The following is a 23,436-nucleotide window of genomic DNA, read 5'->3' as shown; positions in this document are numbered from 1 at the left end:
GTACGAGAGCATACTAGCTTTATTCCTCACATGCTGCCATATGTGACTATTTTGTGTGCATAGGGCAGTTTTCAAAGGGATTTCCAGGGGTCAAGAGCATTGCAGCTTTGTAAATTGTCTGAGTCAAAATTACCCACCTTGTACGCATCTATATATGTATGGGGGGTTTTTCCACATGGCAAGTATTTTTACTTGCATGGTATGGGGGCACTTCCATAGGAAGTTAAGTCAGGAGAAAAAACCTCTGCATCTAGTTAGTTAGCTCCTTGTGACTCTTGGCAAGTCACTTAATCCTCCATTGCCCCAGGTACAAATAAGTACCTGTATATGTAAGCCGCATTGAGCCTGCCATGAGTGGGAAAGTGCAGGGTACAACTGTAACTAAAATAAATAAAATAAAATAAAAAATAGTTGGCTTTTCAGAGCTAGTCATGGTTGACGATAATATCCACAGGAAAGAAAGCACACATCTGTGCTGTACTTTTTCCTTTGGTGCTCATGTTTTGGATATTTTCACTTTCAACTGGTACAGAGGCTACTGATAAAGAGCTTACAGGAATGTGGGTATGTTGAAAATTGCCTCCAATAAATGCCCTTCATGTATACAAAACAAGAAATACATCGACTGCTGTGGTAGATTGGGCAGGTGCTCTTTAATGTTTTCCATACCGCCTGGACTGGTGCTGAACTTAAAAAAAAAATCTAATTTATAAATACAAAGTGAGGAATTGTGCAGTGCGATGCTTTTATAGAGGATCACAAACTGATAATGCATTATCCAAAAAATAAAAATAAGAACCCCAACCTGGCTCCATATTGAGATATAGTAATAGAATCTCTCCAACTCACTCATTATTGGCTGAGCTTTAGTAGAATTACTGCATCCAGCTTGGGGCCTTGTATTTCAAGAAAGATAGGAAGATTTTGGATAAAAGTCCAAAGAGAAAGTGAAATACTCTTGGAAGGTGTAAGTAGGATGACCAGTGAGGAGGTTGATAAGAGTCTGGTGTATTTAGTCAAGTGAAGACTGAGGGGAGACATGCTAACTGTATTGAAATAATAAAGCAACTCTGAAAAGGAGGTTGATCGGTTATTTCCATCTCAGATGAGGGTATGAAAAGAAATAGGAGTAAAGGAGTAGACTGAGAACCAGAGAAAGTGGAGTTCAAATCCTACTGTTACTCCATGTCATCCTGGGCAAGTCACTTGATTGTCCATTGCCTCAGGTACACATTTAAGGGGTCTTTTACACAGCGGCGGTAAGCCCAACGCAAGCTTACCACTTGCTATTCTAGAACTACTGCCGGTCCAACGCGGCCGCTGGCGGTAGTTGCGGCTGGAGCACGTGCCATATCCGGCGCTCCAGAAATTTTTTGTGTAGCGTGGCACTTACCTGGAGGTAATCGGGCATTACTGCGTGCTGCCGGGTTACCGCGAGAGCACTTACTGTCACTTCAGTGGGTGGCAGTAGGTGCTCCCCATCGCATAGCCATGTGGTAAAGGTTATCTTACTGTGTGGCGCTTTTTTTGGTCATTTTTACCCACTGCAGTAAAAAGGGCCCTGGTGTGCGGGAAAAATGGCCCCTGCTTCTACCGCAGGGCCCTTTTTCCCGCAGCTTAGTAAAAGGACCCCTTGTGAGTTCTGATTTCCTCCTCTCTTTGATCCCATTGCCAGACTTTGTGTCTGCTGGAAGCAGGAGCAATGTCCATTCATTCCTGATCTTACAAGAGCAAGAGCAAGTGGGTATCGTTTCTGATGCACTAGACACCAGGGACCCTGTTAAAGCTGAGGATGGGGAACCCAGGGTGGGGCGGATTGGATCTCATGAGAGGCAGGGGATTAGGGAGGGGATCAGTTGTTCTTTGGTGTCATGGGGGGAGGGTGGGGTGATCAGAGGATGCCTCTGACCTCAGCATTTACAGTTGCCCCAAGGCATGCATAAGGACCCACTTGAAGGGGTAAATGCTGATGTTTGTTTGTTTTTCAGATCAGTGTTGTGAGATGGGGAATCCACACTGATGTTTTTGGCCCACCCTAACCACTTCCTTTCTTCCCCTCATCCAAAGCTAAATGTGCTCTGCATACCCATGTCTAGATATCCTCTGTTTTGAAATGGCTTTTACATGTGGGGATGCTTCCACTTTTTAATTATTGCAGTGCCTTCTATCTAGTCTTACTAGTTTTCTAGTGCTTCGGATTGTTCAAAATGCCACAGCGAGATTGCTTTTAAAGTGCCCTAAACATGAGCGTATTTCACCTGTTTGCTTCCAGTAACCTCGAGGATCCAATTTAAATTCCTCTTGTTGATCCATAAAGCCCTAAACAGTGAAGTGCCAGCTGTTTAGTAGTGGCTTTGACAATCGGTCATCCTGCTCGATCGTTATGATTGGCTGAAAAGAATCTTCTGGAGGCCCCCTCATTCCGTGCAATAAGTTTGTACATTCTCTCTGACTAGTACTTTCAGGTCCACAGCTTTGGAGTGCATTGCCTCATGCATTGTGGGGGGAAAAACCCCTGAACAAACTCTATCTTTCAGCAAACAACCAAAAACATTTGTTTAGAAAGGCATTTTCATAATTACAAGAAATATTAAGAGCTCCTTTATAAGATTAAGAGCTGGCTTTCAAGAGTTAAACTTCTTGTCCTATCTTATTGTTTTGTTTGTATTGTATGTTATTTAAAATTATGCTTGCTTTAAGTTGCAATCCACCTAGAACTTTTCTGCATACAGTTCAAACTCCTCTTATTGACTTATAAGTGCATTCACTCTGCTGCTCCTCAGTACCTCTCCACTCTCATCTCTCCGTACATTCCTCCCCAGGAACTCCATTCACTGGGTAAATCTCTCTTATCTGCACCCTTCTCCTCCACTGCTAACTCCAGACTCCGTTCCTTTTATCTTGCTGCACCATATGCCTGGAATAGACTTCCTGAGCCGGTACGTCAAGCTCCATCTCTGGCCGTCTTCAAATCTAAGCTAAAAGCCCACCTTTTTGATACAGCTTTTAACTCCTAACCCTTATTCACTTGTTCAGAACCCTCCTCACTTTAAAAATATTCCCTTATCTCTTGTTTGTCCTGTTTGTCTGTCCTAATTAGATTGTAAGCTCTGTCGAGCGGGGACTGTCTGTTCATGTTCAAGTGTACAGTGCTGCGTACGTCTGGTAGCGCTTTAGAAATGATAAGTAGTAGATAGTACGGAATATAAATTTTAAAATAAAAATAGCCTGCATAAGGAGCAAGTTTCAGAATTTGAGGTTTCTAAGAGCAGATTAGATTTACAGACACACATGTCCCCAGGAAGATATTAATGCCTTTTTTTTAAACGATTTTAGTTTCAACAGATTGTGTTCAGGCTCATGTAGTCCACCTCAGCTGTATATGGAAAAAATGATCAGTTTACAATGTAGGTTGGTTGATAGCCTTTCCATTAAGTTTCATTTCACATTATCAGCCTCTAAAGATTCCCATGGATATAAAACAGATAAAATGAAGCGCACATAGCTTTATAAGAAGTTACAGGAAAGGTGATATAGGCCATCCTGAATATACTATACTATACGGCAGTGGTTCCCAAACCTGATCCTGAAGGCATCCCAGCCCAACAGGTTTTTGGGATATCTACAATGAATATTCATGAGAGAGGTTTGCATACATTGGAGGCAGCGCATGCAAATATCTCATGAATATTTATTGTGGATATCTCAAAAACCTGACTGGCTTGTTTACCTCTAGGATCAGGTTTGGAAACCACTGCTATACGGGGTAATAACATAAATAGGAGCTAACATTTACGTACCAACCTCCAGATTCTGTAAACGGCAACTAAAGTTGCGTGTGCAACTTAATGGCTGATGCCAGTCAGCACCAATAATTGGCATTAATTGGCCATAACTAAGAATTACGTGTGGCAACGTAAATTCTAATGTGCATAAATTTTTGGGGGTGTGCGCTTGGGGCATTCCAAAACTTTACGCCCGTAAATACAGAAGTCAGCCGAACCATGCCTAATTTAGGCGCCAGCATTTACACCAGCTTTTAGAAGCATAAATGTCGGAGCCTAAAGTTAGGCACAGTTTATGCCCTAAGCGCTATTCTATAAAAGACGCATACCCTAGCGTGTAAAGGTTTCATCGCCACCTGCATAATTTACCCCCAAATACGCTCATTAATGAATAGAATACTGACGTATGTACATGTATGTGCTCAAGTGTTTAAATGCCCAAAAAATCCGTGTAAATGCTGCTTGGTAAATTATGTACGTGTCTTACAGAGCACATGTTTTCCAGATATGTATAAACACTTAAATATTCCGTAAGTTACAAATGTAAGTTATGCGTGACTGGTGTTAAGTGGTTACGCCTAGCATCACGCATGCGTATATATCTGATTATGCCCATATTCTGAAAAGGAAAGTAGATGTTGACGTTTCTTTTGTAGACCGGTATCATATCTCCCTCAGCCGTCTCTTCTCCAAGCTGAAGAGCCCTAGCCCCCGTATCCTTTCTTCATAGGAAGTTGTCCCATCCCCTTTATCATTTTCATTGCCCTTCTCTGTACCTTTTCTAATTCTGCTAGATCTTTTTTGACCAGAATTGTACCCAGTATTCAAGCCTCAGTCATACCATGGAGAGAGAAAAAGGCATTATAACAGTCTAATTTTTGTTTTCCATTCCTTTCCTAATAATTCCTAATATTCTGTTTATTTTCTTAGCTGTAGCTGCCTAACTCTCCAGTTTACTTCGTAAACAGACCCCTTACATCAAGCCCAGCATCCTGTTTCCAACAGTGGCCAATCCAGGTCAGAAATACCTGGAAAGATCCAGAAAAAAGTACTAAACATTGTATACTGCTTATCCCAGAAATAGTGGATTTTCCCAAATTCCAATTTAATAATGGTCTATGGACTTTCCTTTAGGAAGCCGTCCAAATCTTTTTTAAAGTCTGCTAAGCTAACCGCCTTTACCACATTCTTCGGCAACGAATGTCAGAGTTTAATTACATGTTGAGTGAAGAAAATGTTTCTCTGATTCGTTTTAAATTTACTACTTTGTAGCTTCATCGCATGCCCCCTAGTCCTAGTATTTTTGGAAAGCATAAACAGACGTTTCACATCTATTATTTATTTATTCAGATTTATTTACCACCTTTTTGAAAGAATTCACTCAAGGTGGTGTACAGTAAGAATAAATCAAACATAAACAATAGACAATAGTAGTAAAAATATTGTCCAAATAGCAAAAGAAAGCACCAGGAGCCTTCAAAATCGAGACAAAATTCCTTTAATCACACAACTTGAAAAACAATCTTAGAAGATTGTTTTCCAAGTTGTTTGATTAAAGGAATTTTTTCCCGATTTTCAAGGCTCCTGGTGCTTTCTTTTGCTATCTAGTAGTAAAAATATTCAAATAACAATACAAAGTATGGCATAGTATAAGTGCCCCATTACAGAATTGCTCTCCATGAGGGTGCACTGCACCTAGCTCATAAATGAACAGTTTTATTGGGATGCCGTCAAAGTCTGTACAACAGAAAGAAAGGAAAATATTTTAAGTTGAACAGTCTTCGTGGCCAATGGGTGATAACTGTGAGCAGCCTCGTAAAAATGGCCTGGAGTCGTGAATTTGTTTTCATGACCAGGACCCTTTTACGTAAATCAGACGTTATTGCACAAAAATGCAACTATAGTTCCCTGTGGGAGAGCATGATTAGCCATGTGTAATTTTGCAATGCCAGAATAGCTAATGAGCTGATTTGCATGATTCTTCAGCTAATTAGCAATTTCACATAATTTTTGTGCCTGGCTTTGCAAACAAAATTCTGCATGTAAAAACGGCAAATAGCATGCCGAACCGTGCTTGCAAGATTTTCTGCATTTGTTTGCTGGTTTTTTTTTTCATGTGTTTTTGTATTTGCAGCATTGTTCACAGATGTACATTTATTTTATTTATTTGATTATTGGGCTTTATTAACTGCTCTTATGAAGAGATTCACCCAAGTCAGTGCACAGCACAATTTTGTTAACAGCATAACAAAAAGAAATGACCAAATATAAGCATAAATACAATCAATCAGCTAAACTTTGAAGCAGCGAATTAAAACCTAGTAATAGGGCTAACCTGAATCCGTATCAGAAATATAACACATTTAACAGCACTATAGAACAATCAGAATGTGATAAATGTCAGTGCAATACAAACAATACCATAATAGCATGGAAGAACATTTAAATAAATTATAATATGATGTCAGCATCATACCAGTGAACCACCTAATAGGCGGCACACATTAGAACATTCAAATAACATAGATATAATGCTAATGCTGTCCTACAATACGCTTAGCGAGTTTTGCGTGTAAATTCTAATTAGTTCTAGTTAGTGGGCATTATTGTTTAAATGTTGTTATCAGTGCTCATTATCTTGTTAAGTTACACACATTGTTATAGAATCTACTTGGATTTCGGTTCGGATCTCTAGGCATGCTATGTAGAATCTGGGGGATAGTGTCCAAATCAAATAATGCAAAAATTCAAAACTTTCGCTTAAGGCTGCAAAAGGTACACTTATCCTAAAGGAACTCTTTGAGCCAGCTTCCTATTTACAGATGAGATCCCCGGACCAACGATGGCCAGCGCTTTGCACTGTTGCTTCAGGGTCCGCGACACTGGGAATCTGTGGGACTTTGTAGGCGTTGTTAAGAGAGTCCCAGTGTTGCGGACCCTGAAGCAGCAGTGCGAAACGCTGGCCATTGTTAGTCCGGGGATCTGATCTGTAAATAGGAAACTGGCTCGAAGAGTTCCTTTAAGGTAAGTGCATTTTTTTTTGCAGCTTTGAGCAAAAGTTTTGAATTTTTGCACTATTTGATTTGGACACTATATGGGTTTTCTTGTTTTGGATACTTGAAAAACTTGTTCTGATTAAGGAAGGTTTTTAGCCGATGATTAAGAGTAAATCATGTTTGATTGATATAGTTCTATAGGTTTTTGGACCTGGAGCTCTTTGAGGCTTTTCCTTCTTTTTCAGTTTTATCAAGCATATAAATGGCAAGTGACCGACTCACCTGCAAATGCGCAGTAGAGACTTCCCTCTCTGTCCCGCCCTTGCGTCAAGACGTGATGACGTCAGAGGGCGGAACAGAGAGGGAAATGGAGTCGGAGTCACTTTCGGACACTGCCGCCTGGAAAACGAACATCGCGCGCACCAACCTCCACCCTCCCCCCCCCATCCCCGCCGCCACTCCCGCCCTCCTCTGTATCGGGCCCCCTGCACTGACCTGACAGCGCCTCTCACCTCCGTGTGGAAGCGTTGCAGGCAGCAGCAGAGCTTTCACACGGAGGTGAGAGGCGCTGTTAGATCAGTGCAGGGGGCCTGGCACGGAGAGGGGAGGGAGCGGCGGCGAGGAGGGTAGCTGGAAATCTCTCCCGTTTTTACGGGCTTAACGGCTAGTTTAATATATTTTCTCTATCAGTAAATGCATCTTTTAGATGTTTCTCTATATTTTGAGTGGAACATATTGTGTTTGTTTCGAAGTATATTTTCTGTATCCACACCCAATTGATTTTTGTTATTGGCGGGTATCACATCATGCAATTTTTTTTGACGAGGGTACAAATAGTGATTGCTCTTTCAGAGGACCTTAGAAATCTCAAAGGTGTGTAAAGGGCTAACTTATTCTGAAAGTATTCGGAGCAGTTTTGTCCAAGGACCTTGAAAATGTATAGAGTTTTAAATTTAGCCTTGTGATGCACTAGTAGCCAGTGTAGTCTTTGCAGGAAGGATGTGATGCAGTCATGCTGCTTGCAACCTTCTCTCACTTGTGCTGCAGCATTCTGAATTACCGTATTTTTCGGACTATAAGACGCACCTAGGTTTTAGAGGAGGGAAATAGGAAAAAAATTTTTTTTCCTTTTTCCCTCCTCTAAAACCTAGGTGCTCCGGTGCGTCTTGTCCGAGTTCGGGATCGCCCTCCCCTACTCACGTCACGCGATGTTCTCTGGTGGTCTAGTGACATCGGGGCAGGAAAGAGCCCCCTCTTTCCTGCCCAGCGCGCTGCTCTCCGTCCCCCTGTATGCTGCCTGATGGTCTCGGCGGCCATTTTGAATCTCGCTGAGACCGTCAGGCAGCATACAGGAGGACGGAGAGCAGCGCGCTGGGCAGGAAAGAGGGGGCTCTTTCCTGCCCCGACGTCACTAGACCACCAGGGAACATCGCGTGACGTGAGTAGGGGAGGGCGATCCTGAACTCGGGGGGAGGGCGATCCCGAAATCGGACCTCGCTACCTTCGGACTATAAGACGCACCCCCCATTTTCCTCCCAAATTTGGGGGGAAAAAAGTGCGTCTTATAGTCCCAAAAATACGGTAGTTGGAGCTGGTGCAAGCTCTTTTTGGTTTGACAGTCGTACAGGGCATTACTGTAGTCCAGTTGTGATGTTATCATGGCATGGACCAGTGTGGTCAGATTCGTTCAGTGAGTAGATATTGAAAGGTATGAAATGTTCCACAAATTTGATTTTGCACAATAAAATAGCAAGTAACATGCACAGTTGCATCTGCAAATGTTGACTGCTGTTATCTGTCAGTTTAATGCTCAGACATTTGTGTTTAGAATCAAGCATGGCACCCGAAGATAGTTGCCAAATAACGCTAATTTTTAAAAAGGGTTCCAGAGGTGATCTGGAAATTATAAACTGGTGGGTCGTTGGTGCCAGGCAAAATGGTAGAGACAATTATAAAGAACACAATTACAGATCATATACATATGCATGGATTAATGAGACAAAGCCAACATAGATTTAGTGAAGGGAAGTGTTGCCTCACCAATCTACTACATTTCTTTGAAGGGGTGAACAAACATGTGGATAAAGGTGAGTTGGTAGATATTTAAAAATCAGGCATATTTTCAAACCACTTAGCCTTCCAAAGTTCCATATGGAACTTTGGAAGGCTAAGTGCTTTGAAAATATGCAAATTGTGTATCTGGATTTTCAAAAAGCATTTGACAAAGTACCTCATGAATGACTCCTGAGGAAATTAAAAAGTCATGAGATAGGAGGCAATGTCCTATTGTGGATTAAGTGGAGGAGTAGCCTAGTGGTTAGTGCAGCGGACTTTGATCCTAGGGAACTGGGTTCAATTCCCACTGCAGCTCCTTGTGACTGTGGGCAAGTCACTTAATCCTCCATTGCCCCAGGTACAAAATAAGTACCTGTATATATGTAAACCACTTTGAATGTAGTTGCAAAATACCACAGAAAGGCAGTATATCAAGTCCCATTTCCCTTTCCCTTAAAAGATAGAACACAGTGAGTAGGGTTAAATGGTCGGTATTCTCAATGGAGAAGGGTAGTTAGTGGGGTTCCCCAGGGGTCTGTGCTAGGACTGCTGCTTTTTAGCATATTTATAAATGATTTGGAGATGTGAATAACTAGTGAGGTAATTAAATTTGTTGACAACACGAAGTTATTCAAAATTGTTACATCCCAAGAGGTTTGTGAAAAATTACAAGAGGACCTGATGAGACTGGGTGAATGGGCTTCCCAATGGCACATGACGTTTAATGTAAGCAAGTGTAAAGTGATGCATATATGAAGAAGGAACCCAAATTGTAACTACGTGATGCAAGGTTACACATTAGGAGTCACCGCCCAGGAAAAGGATTTAGGTGTCATCATTGATAAAACCTTCTGCTCAGTGTACAGCAACATCTAGGAAAGAAAATAATATTAGGAAAGGAACGGAAAACAAAAATGAGAATGTTATAATGCCTTTTTATCTCTCCATCGTATGACTGCATCTTTGAATACTGCGTGCAATTCTGGTCAGTAAAGATGTAGCAGAATTAGAAAAGGTACAGAGAAGGGTGAAAACATGATTAAAGGGATGGGACAAGTAGAGGAAAGGATAAAGTGGCTAGGACTCTTCAGCTTGGAGAAGAGATGGCTAAGGTAGATATAATAGAGGTCTACAAAATACTGAGTGGAGTGGAATGGGTAGAAATGAATCGCTTGTTTACCCTTTCCAAAAATACTAGGATTAAGGGGCATGCAATGAAGCTACTAAGTAGTAAATTTAAAACAAACTGGAGAAAATATTTCTTTGCTCAACATGTAATTAAACTCTGGAATTTGGCAACAATTAAACTCTAGAATTTGGCAACATTTAAACTCTGGACTTTTACCAGAGAATGTGGTAAAAACAGTTAGCTTATCAGGGTTTAAAAAAAGGTTTGGATAATTTCCTAAAAGAAATGTCCATAAGCCATTATTAAGATCGACTTGGGAAAATTCACTGCTTATTTCTAGGATAAGCAGCATAAAATCTGTTTAACTCTTTTTAGATCTTTCCAGGTACTTTTCACCTGGATTGGCCACTATTAGAGACAGGATTCTGGGAGTCGATGGACCTTTGGTCTATCCCAGTCTGGCAACCCTTATGTTCCTATGTTCTGGTCTCAATCCAGCCCAATGTTCAAAATTTTCTAATGACCTGAAATTCCTGCAGAGCAGCTTATTTGTGGTTTACTTTTGTTTTTTTTTTTAATTGAAAAAGTTTAAATTTGTAATAACTTTTTTGCAGAAAAAATGGTTCACTTCTGATTTGCATATGATGTAAGGAATAAATTTATAACTACACACATCTGTTCTCTGCGCAGATTCTGCCAGAGTTTCGAAGAGAGAGAACCTGTGTAATTCACTTTTGAACATTACTCCAGAAAACTGTGCTTATGGGGGAGGGGGGGTTTGGGTTAAATTTAACACCCATGATTGATTTTCTGAAAAGTATGTGCATAAGTGCAAACCAATCCTGCTTTTAGGAACCAATCTTCAAACAGCAAAATATAATTTATTATATTTTCTTAACATTAAATTCAAGCACATCTTGTCAATTACTTTGGACAACTTTGCTGGGAGGACGTTATAGAAATGTGTTAAATATTGGGTGAGCATGTTTTGTAACAGCCTGCTTCTGACCATAAAGCACTGTCTTACCCAAGGGTAACTTCTGTAACAACCCACCTATCATATAAAGCGAGTATGAGCATAAGTTAATTTGTACGCAATTACACGGGCTCCATGTTCCAGAAAATCCAAACTTATGCGCTTAAGTCTCAGCTCTGCCTCTTGTACATGCTTGTATGCACATACCCATGCAGTTTTAATGTAGGCAGTGTGTCAAACGAATTAACTAATTAACGAATTAACTAACTTCCGCAAAGCCTTGAAGACTTACTTACCTCTTTAACAAAGCCTGCCACGAGAACCCTTAACTAGCTATAATACAACACCTTTCCAACTTTACTCAGAATGTATTTTCCTACAAAGGCTTGATCAAACCCTCCTGTCTTCTTTAACTTCTTTGTAACACCATTTGTATGATGTAACCTGACATGGCTATGCCATGACAGTTCTCTGTAAGCCACATTGAGCCTGCAAATAGGTGGGAAAATGTGGGATACAAATGCAATAAATAAATAAATAAATAAACATGCTTTGTACATGGAAAATGCTTTGTGTGACGTGGCTAATATGTGTTTACAGTTTCTTGCTCTTATTCACCTTGAAACCCCACAACCCTGCCCCCCCCCCCCCCCAATAATTTTATTTTGCAGCTCTTTACAATGTAAACGCCACCACCCCATTTCTGTATTGGGCAATAGCTCATTCTGCACAGACCAAATGAAGGAAGCACAGCTCTTGGAGGCTTTTCACACCTGTATTCAAGTTAGCCAGCATTATCCCGTTTCTTACCTCAACATTGATATCCCTGGCATTGCATTAGAGTGGGAGATAGAGGCCATTTTAGGAGGTTTGTGTGGCATTTAAATACATAATAGTGATTTTAGAAAGCTGGCATTTACACGTGGAGCTTCATAGCCTGAATGATTTTGAAGGGCATGTCATGGGCATGGTTTGGTGAGTCTGAAATGCACAGATACATTTCTGATTTTGCATTAGCAATACATGCGTACTTTACACACTTTAAATGTCTGCATTTCCACCTGCTCAGAGCCATGCCTAGGTGTCCGCTAACTACACATAGGGGACTGGGGTTGGCAAGAGTGTTTGAGGGGGCATTTGTGCTTACCTCTCCGGTATTTAAAACTACCTCTGTAATTTTTCTTAATTTGCACCCCTCAGATACCCTGTTTTGTAAGCATTTGTGCCAGGGGCGTAGCCAGACTTCACCGGGAGGGGTGTCCAGAGCCCGAGGGGAGGGGGCACATTTTAGCCCCCCCCCCCCCCCCCCCGGTGGCGCTGACCCCCCGCCGCCACCACCACCAACTTTGACCCCCCCCCCCTCCCCCCCCCCGACGACGACCATCTCAACCCCCCTCCCACCGCTAACCCGCCATTGCTTACCTTTGCTGGCGGGGGATCCCAACCCCTGCCACCCAAGGTCCTCTTCTTCCGGTGCAAGGCTTCATTCTGTTTCTGTAAGTCTGACGTCCTGCATGTTGTTCATGCACCGGAAGAAGAGGACCTCGGCTGGCGGGGGTTGGGGTCCCCCACCAGCAAAGGTAGGCGGCGGGGTAGGGTTGGTGGGAGGGGGGGTCAAGATGGTCGGCGGCAGGGGGGTCCAGGGCCAAATCTACGGGGGCCCAGGCCCCCGTGGCCCCACGTAGCTACGCCACTGATTTGTGCGTGTAGATGCTGGCATGTACAGGCACAGCAAAATTGTCACTTGCACATGTAAAGTTACGGGTACCCATAAGCTCAGAATCCTGAGTGATGATGCTGTTTTATCTTTCTTTTAAAACATTTTTGGAGCATGTTATCCCACTGATTCTGTAAAGTTTGCCAAAAATAGTGCACACAAATTTAGGGGCCCTGTTTACTAAGGTTTTTATAGCATTTTTAGCACGCGCTAACGCTATGGGTGTCTATTATTAGCATGCGCTAATTTTTAGAATACGTTAAAAACGTTAGCGTGCCTACATCGCAGCTTAGTAAACAGGGCCCTAGGTTCATTCCTGATTTGCACGTGCAGTTTAATAGAATAATGAGCCAATTAGTACCAATAATTATTTTTTTTTTTTAACAAGCAGTTATTGGCACTAATTAGATTTAATTGGGACCAACGCACTTAAGGGTCCTTTTACCAAGCTGCGGTAAAAAGGGCCCTGTGGTAAAAGGACCCTGCGGTAGTTGTAGCAGCTGTTTCTGCCATGCGCCAGGGCTCTTTGTACCACAGCAGGTAAAAAGTCCAAAAAAACACATTTCCTGAGATACTTTTCCAAGTGAAAGTGTGAAGGTATTTTACTTGGAAAAACTGGTAAAGTCCACAGAGTGAAAAGTACAGACTTATGGAAATAAATGTATTAGGAGTGTGGGTGTGTAGAACCATCTCTTACACAGGCCAGTAGCCTCTGGCCAAACTGCCCCGGAGATATGCGTATGTAAGTAGTTGAATTTCTGGAGGTGGAGAGCAGAGGATGGCAGGGGTGAGGGTATAAATGTTTAGAGCAGGGATTTTCAACCCAGTCCTTGGGGCACACCTGGCCAGCCACTGAATTCAATGGGGATATCCTGAGAACCTTGAGGGGCCCTTTTTACTAAGCTGCATAGGTGCCTACTCGCACCCAACGCCTGGCTACCGCGTGGCCCTTGCGGCAATTTCATTTTTGACTCGCGTCTGCTATGCACACTAGAAAATAATTTTTTATTTTCTGCCTCGCAGCAAAAAACGGGCGGTAATCATCATTCTACACACGTAGACAATTACTGTGTGAGACCTTGCTGCTAATTCAAAGGCTAACTGTAACGTATCAAACCCAAAATGGACGTGCGGCAATTTTCATTTCGTCGCACGCCCATTTTCGGCAAAAAATTTTTAAAAGGCATTTTTACAGGTGCGCTGGAAAATGATTCTCCGCGTGCCCAAAATACGTCTATACTACCACAGGCCATTTTCCTGCTCACCTTAGTAAAAGGACCACTAACTGACTTGAGAGTGCCCCGAGGGCTGGGTTGAAAACCTCTGGTTTAGAATAATGGCATTTACACATACATATGTGCACATAACTGTGTAAATGCCAAAATTGTACCTAAGTGTTATTCTGTTAAATACCCACATAACATACACAGTGCATATTTTACAGGTAGGCATACACATGGGCGGAGCAAGAGTGGGACTCAAACGTAGGCCTGTAACATTTAGAGTATTACATGTTATGCACATTTATCCAGCATTTAGGTGTGAGTATTTAAGCCAGCTCTGTAGCTGGTATAAGTGCTCAAGCCTAAATTAAAGATGTGTATTTCACATGTTATGCTAGTATGATATAAAGGCAAGTTTGCACAGGCTCTCCTTTATAGGTGTACTTTTACCCCCTCAGCGCTACAGTTGATTTTTCTGAGTGAAAAGTCAATAAAAGAAAAGTATCTGATGAATATTTGAAACAAATCAGAACTAGAAGTCAAACAGGCTACAGAATAGACCTCTGTTACTGCCTCTTATCAGACCTCTTAATCTTGACAGCCCTATCCTGCTTATACTTGTCTTTCCAGAACAGCAAATTCTTGTACATGGGTCCTACATAGTGTTCTGTTTGATGGTTTACGTGGCTTTGTAACAATAGTTGGCAGCTTTCTTCAAAACTTGTGTTTGACGCTGTGTCATTGATGGCGATCAGCATTTCAACTTATCCTGTAGTGATATGTGGTGGGAATGAAGCAGGAGGAGACCTGCTGTACAGAATTGTGCTTTAAAATGAAACTGACCTGTGGAATGAGATCTTTAAGATACAAAATAAGGTGCTTCAAACCACAGTAGATTGGTCTCCCCAATCCTTAGTGTTGGGAGATCAGACAGACCTGATTGAGCAGGGGCTTTCTCAACTACAAAGGAGATTTTTGTATATGACTACATTGGCAGCTTAAAACGTTATACTGCAGTTCTGGACTAGCGTGGAACCGGTGCCGTATCAATGCTGGTTGAACAAAATATTAGAATTGGCACAGCATGAGAATTTATTATATAAACATTCCCCACTCACAGATAATAGGCAATACGCACAATTGTGGCAGAAACTTGAAGAATTGATCTCGCACACTGATTCAGGGGGGGACTAATTTCACTTGCAGACAGGTAGGGAGGGAGGAAGGGTAGGGGGGGGTTGGAGGGGTGGGCAGGGTAGAAGGGATACCTTTGGGTGTTACTCCCTTTTTCTTTGAACGGTATAACATATAGGGAATTGAAGGGGGGGGACACAGTTGGGAGGGGGGGAAAAATAAAAAGTCAGTGTAGTCCTGAGTGAGGGAGGAGACTTGTACATCTTTATTCAGAGTATAAATGTTGTTCATCGCAATGGTGTTTCTTTTTGTATATAAATGAACAGAGCATATGGTTGTACTGCACTGATGCTAATAAAGATAATTTAAAAAAAAAAATGAAACTGAGAGCATGGGGAAGCTTTTGTTGAAGCAGCCTGAAAAAGTACTGCTTACAAATGAATGACTGTCCCTACCAAAATTGGTTTCCAGGTGAAAACAGCTACTATTGCTACAGAGAGGAATGGAAAACCAGAGAACAGCACCATGAACATTAATGCATCCATTTACGATGAGATTCAGCAGGAAATGAAGAGAGCTAAAGTGTCCCAAGCACTTTTTGCCAAGGTTGCAGCATCGAAGAGTCAGGTAGGAATGATTTAGTCTTTTGTTGACGAAACCTGAAGGCCATCTAGTAAAATGTGTTTTCTGTATGAAATGTAAATAATGCTGTTCAAGGATCTCGGAGATTTGACTGAACCAAAACAGAATAAAGAGACATCTAATGCAGATGCCATGATAGTGGCTACATAGTTTCATAATTCGTTTCAGCTTCATTAGTATTTCTGTTGGCCCCAGATTCTCTGAAAGGAAAAGCTGAAGATGTGGAGATCTCTAGGAGCAGTGAAATCTATAAAGCTGTGATAGAAACTATAAGGCAGTTAATCATAATATTCAAGTTTGTGTAAGGCATAGGGTAGAAATGTCACATAGTGACATGCTAGAAGTGTATCAGTCACAGTACTGTGTATGGAAGAGATACTGTCCTGATAAGATGACATTTTTCTTGAACTGGATTCTCATTTACTAGCATAATGTTGAGAGAACAAAACTTTGAAACCCAAACTAATTATTCAGATATCAATTTGTCAGCATTCTTGCATTTTTTGTGACTTTTATTTTTAAGTTACTGGGTGCTGTTTTATATGCACCATGGCTGGTAAAATGGGTGTGGCTACTGTAGGGGAGGAGCCATAGTGATCCCACCCCTAAGGTTACCCATCAAGAGTACCAGTACCTTTTTTCCTACAAAAAAAAAAGCACTAGGGGCAGGTGTCTGGTAGTGGAGTAGTTTGTGTTGCTCTCACTGAGGGGAGGGGAGAGCGAAAGTGTTAGAGGGGATGGGAGGGGATGGGAGGGGTTGGGAGGAGAAAGGAGAGAGAGGAGATACTGGATGGGTAGGGGGCGCCAACTGATAGGCTGCCAGAAACCCTAGCACCGGCGCTGCAAGTTGTCTCTATATTAAATGAGTTACCTTTACAACTTCGAGCCTTAACTAATTACTGCATTTTTAGAAAGGCTCTTAAGACATTTTTGTTTATGGAAACAATTCAAGATGACTTAAATATGCTACTGTTTCTTGATTTGCAATGAGATATGTACCAACTTTCTGCTATTTTTCTTACATTGTGATTCGCAGTGAACCATTCATGGTAGTTGCGGAATATAAGCAGTGCTTAACATAACATAACATGTTTCTTAACAGAGGCGTAGCTAGGTGGGTTGACAAGGAAGCAGCCGGTCCCCCAAATAGACTTCCACCGGTGCGTATTTTTCACACGATCTGTTGTGTTAAAAATATGCACCATCTGCAGTCGGCTTTCCGCTCCCTCCGTGCCCTCAACGTGGCTACGCTACTGGTTTCTAACACTACTAGATATATGTGTTGCTGGCCAGTGGGAGTAAATACTCGGGGACAAGTCCTTTTCCCAAAGAATTTACAGTCTTAATTGGGTCTTTAATGTAGTGGAAGGTAAAGTGATTTACATTTTGTGACATTCTTTAAACTAGTCCCTTATTTTCTTACTCTACTACTACTACTACTTAACATTTCTAAAGCGCTACTAGGGTTACGCAGCGCTGTACAATTTAACATAGAAGGACAGTCCCTGCTCAAAGAGCTTACAATCTAAAGGACATGTGAACAGTCAGTCTGATAGGGGCAGTCAAATTGGGGCAGTCTGGATTTCCTGAAAAGTAAGAGTTAGGTGCCGAACGCAGCATTGAAGAGGTGGGCTTTAAGCAAAGACTTGAAGATGGGCAGGGAGGGGGCTTGGCGTAAAGGCTCGGTGAGGCTGTTCCAAGCATAGGGTGAGGCGAGGTAGAATGAGCAGAGCCTGGAGTTGGCGGTGGTGGAGAAGGGTAATGAGAGGAGGGATTTGTCCTGTGAACGGAGGTTTCGGGCGGGAACGTAAGGGGAGATAAGGGTAGAGAGGTCGTGAGGGGCAGCAGACTGAGTGCATTTGTAGGTAAGAAGGAGAAGCTTGAACTGAATGCGGTATCTGATTGGAAGCCAGTGAAGTGACCTGAGGAGAGGGGTGATATGAGTATATCGGTTCTGGCGGAATATAAGACGTGCAGCAGAGTTCTGAACAGATTGAAGGGGGGATAGGTGGCTAAGTGGGAGGCCGGTGAGGAGTAAGTTGCAGTAGTCAAGGCGAGAGGTAATGAGAGCGTGGACGAGAGTACGGGTGGTGTGTTCAGAGAGGAAAGGGCGAATTTTGCTGATGTTAAAGAGGAAGAAGCGACAGGTCTTGGCTATCTGCTGGATATGCGCAGAGAAGGAGAGGGAGGAGTCAAGGATGACTCCGAGGTTGCGGGCAGATGAGACGGGGAGGATGAGGGTGTTATCAACTGAGAGAGAAAGTGGAGGAAGAGGAGAAGTGGGTTTAGGTGGAAAGACGATGAGCTCGGTCTTGGACATGTTCAGTTTCAGGTGGCGGTTGGACATCCAGGCAGCAATGTCGGATAAGCAGGCTGATACCTTTGCCTGGGTCTCCGCGGTGATGTCTGGTGTGGAGAGATACAGCTGGGTGTCATCAGCATAGAGATGGTACTGGAAACCATGAGATGAGATCAGGGAGCCCAGGGAAGAGGTGTAGATTGAGAAGAGAAGGGGTCCAAGGACAGATCCCTGGGGAACGCCAACAGATAGCGGGATAGGGGTGGAGGAGGATCCATGTGAGTGAACTCTGAAGGTGCGGTGGGAGAGATAGGAGGAGAACCAGGAGAGGACAGAGCCCTGGAACCCAAATGAGGACAGTGTGGCAAGAAGTAAATCATGATTGACAGTGTCAAAAGCGGCAGATAGATCGAGGAGGATGAGGATGGAGTAGTGGCCTCTGGATTTGGTAAGGAACAGGTCATTACAGACTTTAGAGAGTGCTGTTTCTGTCGAGTGTAGAGGGCGAAAACCGGATTGAAGTGGATCGAGGATGGCATGAGAGGAGAGAAAATCGAGGCAGCGGTTGTGAACGGCGCGCTCAAGTATTTTGGAGAGGAAGGGTAGGAGGGAGATGGGGCGGTAGTTGGAGGGACAGGTAGGGTCAAGTGGTGGTTTTTTGAGGAGAGGTGTGACTACGGCGTGCTTGAAGGTGTCAGGGACAGTTGCAGTGGAGAGAGAGAGGTTGAGGATATGACAGATGGAGGGGGTGACAGTATGAGAGATGGTGTTAAGTAGGTTGGTGGGGATGGGATCAGAAGAGCAGGTGGTGCATTTCGAGGAGGAAAGAAGGCGAACGGTTTCCTCCTTGGTGATGTCGGGAAAGGAGGAGAAGGAGGCCTGGGTTGATTGGTTGAGGGAGAGGGTTGAAGGGTGAAGAGGAGGAGATGGCTTGGTAGTGAACTCAAGGTTGATCTTTTGCACCTTGTCGCGGAAGTAATCGGCCAGTGATTGAGAAGAGAGCGAGGGGTGGGTGGGAGCGGAGGGCACTTTAAGGAGGGAGTTAAGGGTGGAGAAGAGATGACGGGGTTTGGAGCTGAGAGAATTGGTCAAATGGGTGTAATAATCCTGTTTGGCAAGGAATAGGGAGGAGTGGAAGGAGGATAGCATGAATTTGTAGTGAAGGAAATCTGAATGGGTGCGGGATTTCCTCCAGAGGCACTCAGCAGATCGTTCGCAGGAGCGAAGGTAACGGATGCAAGGGGTCAGCCATGGCTGGGGAATAGTACGCTTAGTGTTACTTTGTATTATCTATGTATATGTTCCATCTTTGCTTACACCCTGTGCTGGCTATTAAAATGTCTTATTGTGTTGACATAGTAAGTAGTACACCATGCTATACTTTGTACTGTTTGAATATTTTTATTGCTGTAATTGTTTATTGCTTATGTAACACTTATTCTTGCTGTACACCACCTTGAGTGAATTCCTTCAAAAAGGTGGTAAATAAATACATTGGGCATTCGTAGGAGCAGTGGTTGAGCCCTAGTTCCCAGTTTGTGTTCCAAACCTGAAAACTTCTGTATGGCAAGTCTCACTTTTGAAAAAGAAAACTAGATCCCAGTTTTTGAAGACCAACACAGTTTTTAGGGATGTCAGTTTTACTTCCTATTGCTTATTTCTGGGAGATGGATTTATTTATTTTTTGTTGAGTGCGATGGTGAAGAGGTTTAAATACCTTGATTTGGACATTGACCTCTTAGGCCCCGATGCTCAAAAGTAAACGCGGGCTGTAGAGGCCATTAGTGCCGTATTAGCGCCCGCACTTACCAGTGCAGAATGATCAGAGGGGTCTAGCTCAGCAAGCAGCAAGCGCGCCAGGCCTTAGCGCTGATAGCATGCAAATGTAGTCAAGCTCATTTAAGTGAGGTCATTTTGTATTCCTCCCAGTGATCAGAAAAGAGCACCAGAAAGAAAACTGCCTTACTGCTACAACAAATAACACCAGGTTGGAGCAGACATTAGGGTGCTGGAAGAGAGGGATTCCTATGCTTCTCTCATGATTGTTTCTGCAAAATCTGATGATTTTGATTGCTTTGGGAAGCAGAAAGAAGCCCGTGCAAGCCGTTAAGTGCTGGTTGTGAGAAACAGCAGACCCAAGTGAAAGCACACATTGGCATCTGTTTCCTGCATCTAAATTTAAGCATCCAAGCTGTAAATGTTTTTAAAAAACACTTATATTTAAGATGCCAACGTGTGCTTCACATTCGGGTTTTACCAGGCGCATGCGCACAGGGGGCCGAGCTTACTGCAAAACTCTTCTGCGCATTCGCCAAACACAATCTCTCGTGCCGAAGCACAGTCCTCCTGCCAAACTCCCTAATGCTCAATGCTGTAAGCGTGCCTCTATTTGCATCGCATTAGCGTTGAGCGTTAGGGTATTGTTTTTCTGCGCTGTTACAGAGTTACTTTTGTGGCATTACAGAGTTACTTTTGTGGCATTTTGAGCATCAGGGCCTTGGAGTATAATTTTGAAAGCCATTTATGCACTTAAAGCACGTTTCATGCCTGAAAACAGGTGTTTATAGCATTTATGAAGTAACTTTTATAAAATTTCTGCATCTGAAGAATGTTTTCCATGTGGAAACACTCTTAATTCTATGTGTGTGTATGCGTGTCAGAAGTAGGCACATCAGAAGATAGCTCATATTCTACACGATCAGCACATAGGCATTTCCAGAGCCCTAGCTGCACTGTATATGCATATTTTATAAAATACCGCCCCCCCCCCAAAAAAAAAAAAAAAAATCTCTGTATGTGTATGTATATATGTGTGTGTGTGTGTGTATATATATATATATTGTAAAGTGGATCCTCTTTCCTCCTGGGGTTGCAGCTCTTCCAAGAAAAACCAAACCAAAAAAAAAACACACTCCTGTATGGCTCCCCTTTTTCTCAAAAACAAATATAATGAAGCTTTTTATTGAATAGGAGGAACGTCCCTCCTTCTCTCAATTGCTTTTCCCAAAACAACAATTAATGCTACACCGGGCAGGCTTCAACCGCTGCTTTCTCTCCCGGTCCCCTGGAGAGTAGCAGGGAAAAGAAAAAAAACCCCAGGCGCAATTCAGCCCTGGTTTCAAAACACAGTTCAATTTTAGCCAAGCTTCAAAACCCCGCTCAGTCCAGCTAGGCTTTCAAAACACAGTTCAATTTTAGCCAAGCTTTAAAACACAGCTCAGTCCAGCTAGGCTTTCAAAAACACAGTTCAATTTTAGCCCAGCTTCAAAACACAGCTCAGTTCAGCTAGGCTTTCAAAACACAGTTCAATTTGAGCCAGGCTCTAAACACAGCTCAGTCCAGCCAGGCTTTCAAAACACAGTTCAATTTGAGCCAGGCTTTAAACACAGCTCAGTCCAGCCAGGCTTTCAAAACACAGTTCACTTTTAGCCAAGCTTTAAAACACAGCTCAGTTCAGCTAGGCTTTCAAAACACAGTTCACTTTTAGCCAAGCTTTAAAACACAGCTCAGTTCAGCTAGGCTTTCAAAAACACAGTAAGGGCTTTGCGCGGGCTCAAAGCCTAGGGTCCCACCCTCTTGGTCAGTCATACTCCTACCTGACCTCCTCCCGCTTGACCCGGCTTGGCCACGCTACTCTCTTGGCTTTTGCTGAGCCAGAGCTGAAAAGTCCATCGGCTCTTCTAGGGCGCTCTCCGGTTCAGTTAACTCCATCGGGCAAGGCTCACTCTCCTCCTCTCTCTCCTCAGGAGCCCAATCCATATTCTCTTCACCCCGCCCTTCTCCCAGCTGCTCACTCTTTCCTTCATTAAAGCTCTTTGGTGTCTCCTCTTTCTCCACCCACCTGTTCCACCACCTCTTCCACCAGGTTGGAGAATCAGCCTTATTCCTTCCCCTGCGGCCCTCCTCTGGTGACTCATGGGAATGCACATAGTTTCTCTTATCCCCCCGTTCCCTTTTGGCATGCTGGGAGTTGTAGTTCCTTATTTCGGGTTCTTTCTTGGGGGAGGCCTGCCTGTAACGGGGGTATTCTTGCTTAGCCCAGGGTTCCCCTGAGGCATGCGGGGAGTGGTAGTTTCTTGCTCTCCTCTTTTCCTTCTGTTCCCCAGAGCTGCCTACATACTCTTTACAATATATATATATATATATATATATATATATATATATATATACACAGTGCAATCCGCTTAAGTGCAAGGGTCTGGGACCAAAGAAATACATGCAGTTAACCGGAGCGTGCACTTAACTGTTGTGATCCAAAGAAGCTTGACATCTAATAAACGTATGTACAGTACTGTTTTACGTACAGTATGCAGTCTCCGTTAACTGACGTTATACAGTCTCCGTTAACTGACGTTAGGCTTACTTAAAGTAATCAGTCATAGTCCTCTGTACACTCTTGTGTCTGTGAGTTCTCTAGACTACGCCTGCCAGACGGTAAAACTGTCATAGACATCCAGTGGCCTCCAGATAGCCCCGCATGGTGTTGAGACTTTCCAGCGCTCTTGCAAAAGTGACAGGAGGTTGTTGAATTTTGTCAGCATGTGCCTCGCTGCTTATTTCATCATCTGTTTCATCATCAGCCGTTGCCTTTGTGTAGGCGTATATCTGGACATCAGTGTTGTCGACAACTGTTTGTAGATCGTAATCAACAGCTACGTAGTGATGAAACTCCTCTTCAGTAACACAGGCTGGGATGTCAATAGCCTGTTCATCTGACACGTTTGCAACAGCTGCATCTGTTTCATCCCTCTCAACATCCCTAACAAAACTTGCTCCCTTGTAGCAGTTCACAGTGGTTGCCTGTGTAACATGATTCCAGGCTTCTTTCTGCATATGTAGGGAATCCATCAGTGATAGTTTACAAGCCACTTCAACAGCACGTTTATCCTTGCCAGTTTGGTCATCCATAACGCTCATCAGACGACGTAGCACAAGAGCCAGACAATGTTATTTGAAATTGGCTATTATGCCCTGATCCATAGGTTGGATCAGAGAGGTAGTGTTTGGTGGCAGGAAGACCATCTTGACGTTAGACAGCCTGATATCATCACTTTGTGCAGCACGATTATCACAAAGCAACAAAATCTGACGCTTTTGTGTCCGCATCCTAGTTAACTTCTTTAGCCACTGCTTCCAAATTTCCCCAGTCGTGTTAGCCTCATATGACACAGGAGGTCGCTTAACTTTCTTGAAGCAACGGGGCTGTTGCTGTTTCCAGTGACAAGGGGTTTCAACTTCTCACTCCCATCCATATTGCAGCAAAGGAGGATCGTCAGTCAGTCCTTTGACGTTTTACCTCCTGTAGTTTCAGCTTGTTTGAATGCAAGTGTTCCATCAGGAATCGCTCGCCAGTAGAGACCGTTTTCATCAGCATTGAAAATGTCACGAGGTGCAGACTCGTTCAAGATGGTAGGAAGAACTGAAACAACCCAATTTTCAGCACAAAAGTCATCAGCGTCTTGTTTTTCATCATGCTGTTT

At 43.1% G+C, this 23,436-nt stretch overlaps 1 protein-coding gene across 5 annotated transcripts in view; it reads left to right on the top strand.

Annotated features, from left to right (window-relative positions):
* The window catches only part of SATB1 (SATB homeobox 1), a 209,807-nt gene that overhangs the window by 105,375 nt on the left and 80,996 nt on the right, over positions 1 to 23,436 (top strand). For all 5 annotated transcript variants that reach the window (XM_030202698.1, XM_030202690.1, XM_030202682.1 and 2 more), the window contains one exon: positions 15,487 to 15,642. In XM_030202698.1, the coding sequence (XP_030058558.1) occupies positions 15,487 to 15,642 (156 nt within the window). The remainder of the gene's footprint in view (positions 1 to 15,486; positions 15,643 to 23,436) is intronic.

Source organism: Microcaecilia unicolor, chromosome 1 (assembly GCF_901765095.1).
Source record: "Microcaecilia unicolor chromosome 1, aMicUni1.1, whole genome shotgun sequence".
Taxonomy (NCBI): domain Eukaryota; kingdom Metazoa; phylum Chordata; class Amphibia; order Gymnophiona; family Siphonopidae; genus Microcaecilia; species Microcaecilia unicolor.
Note: the sequence above shows the minus strand (reverse complement) of the source record. Positions and strands in the feature narration are given on the sequence as shown.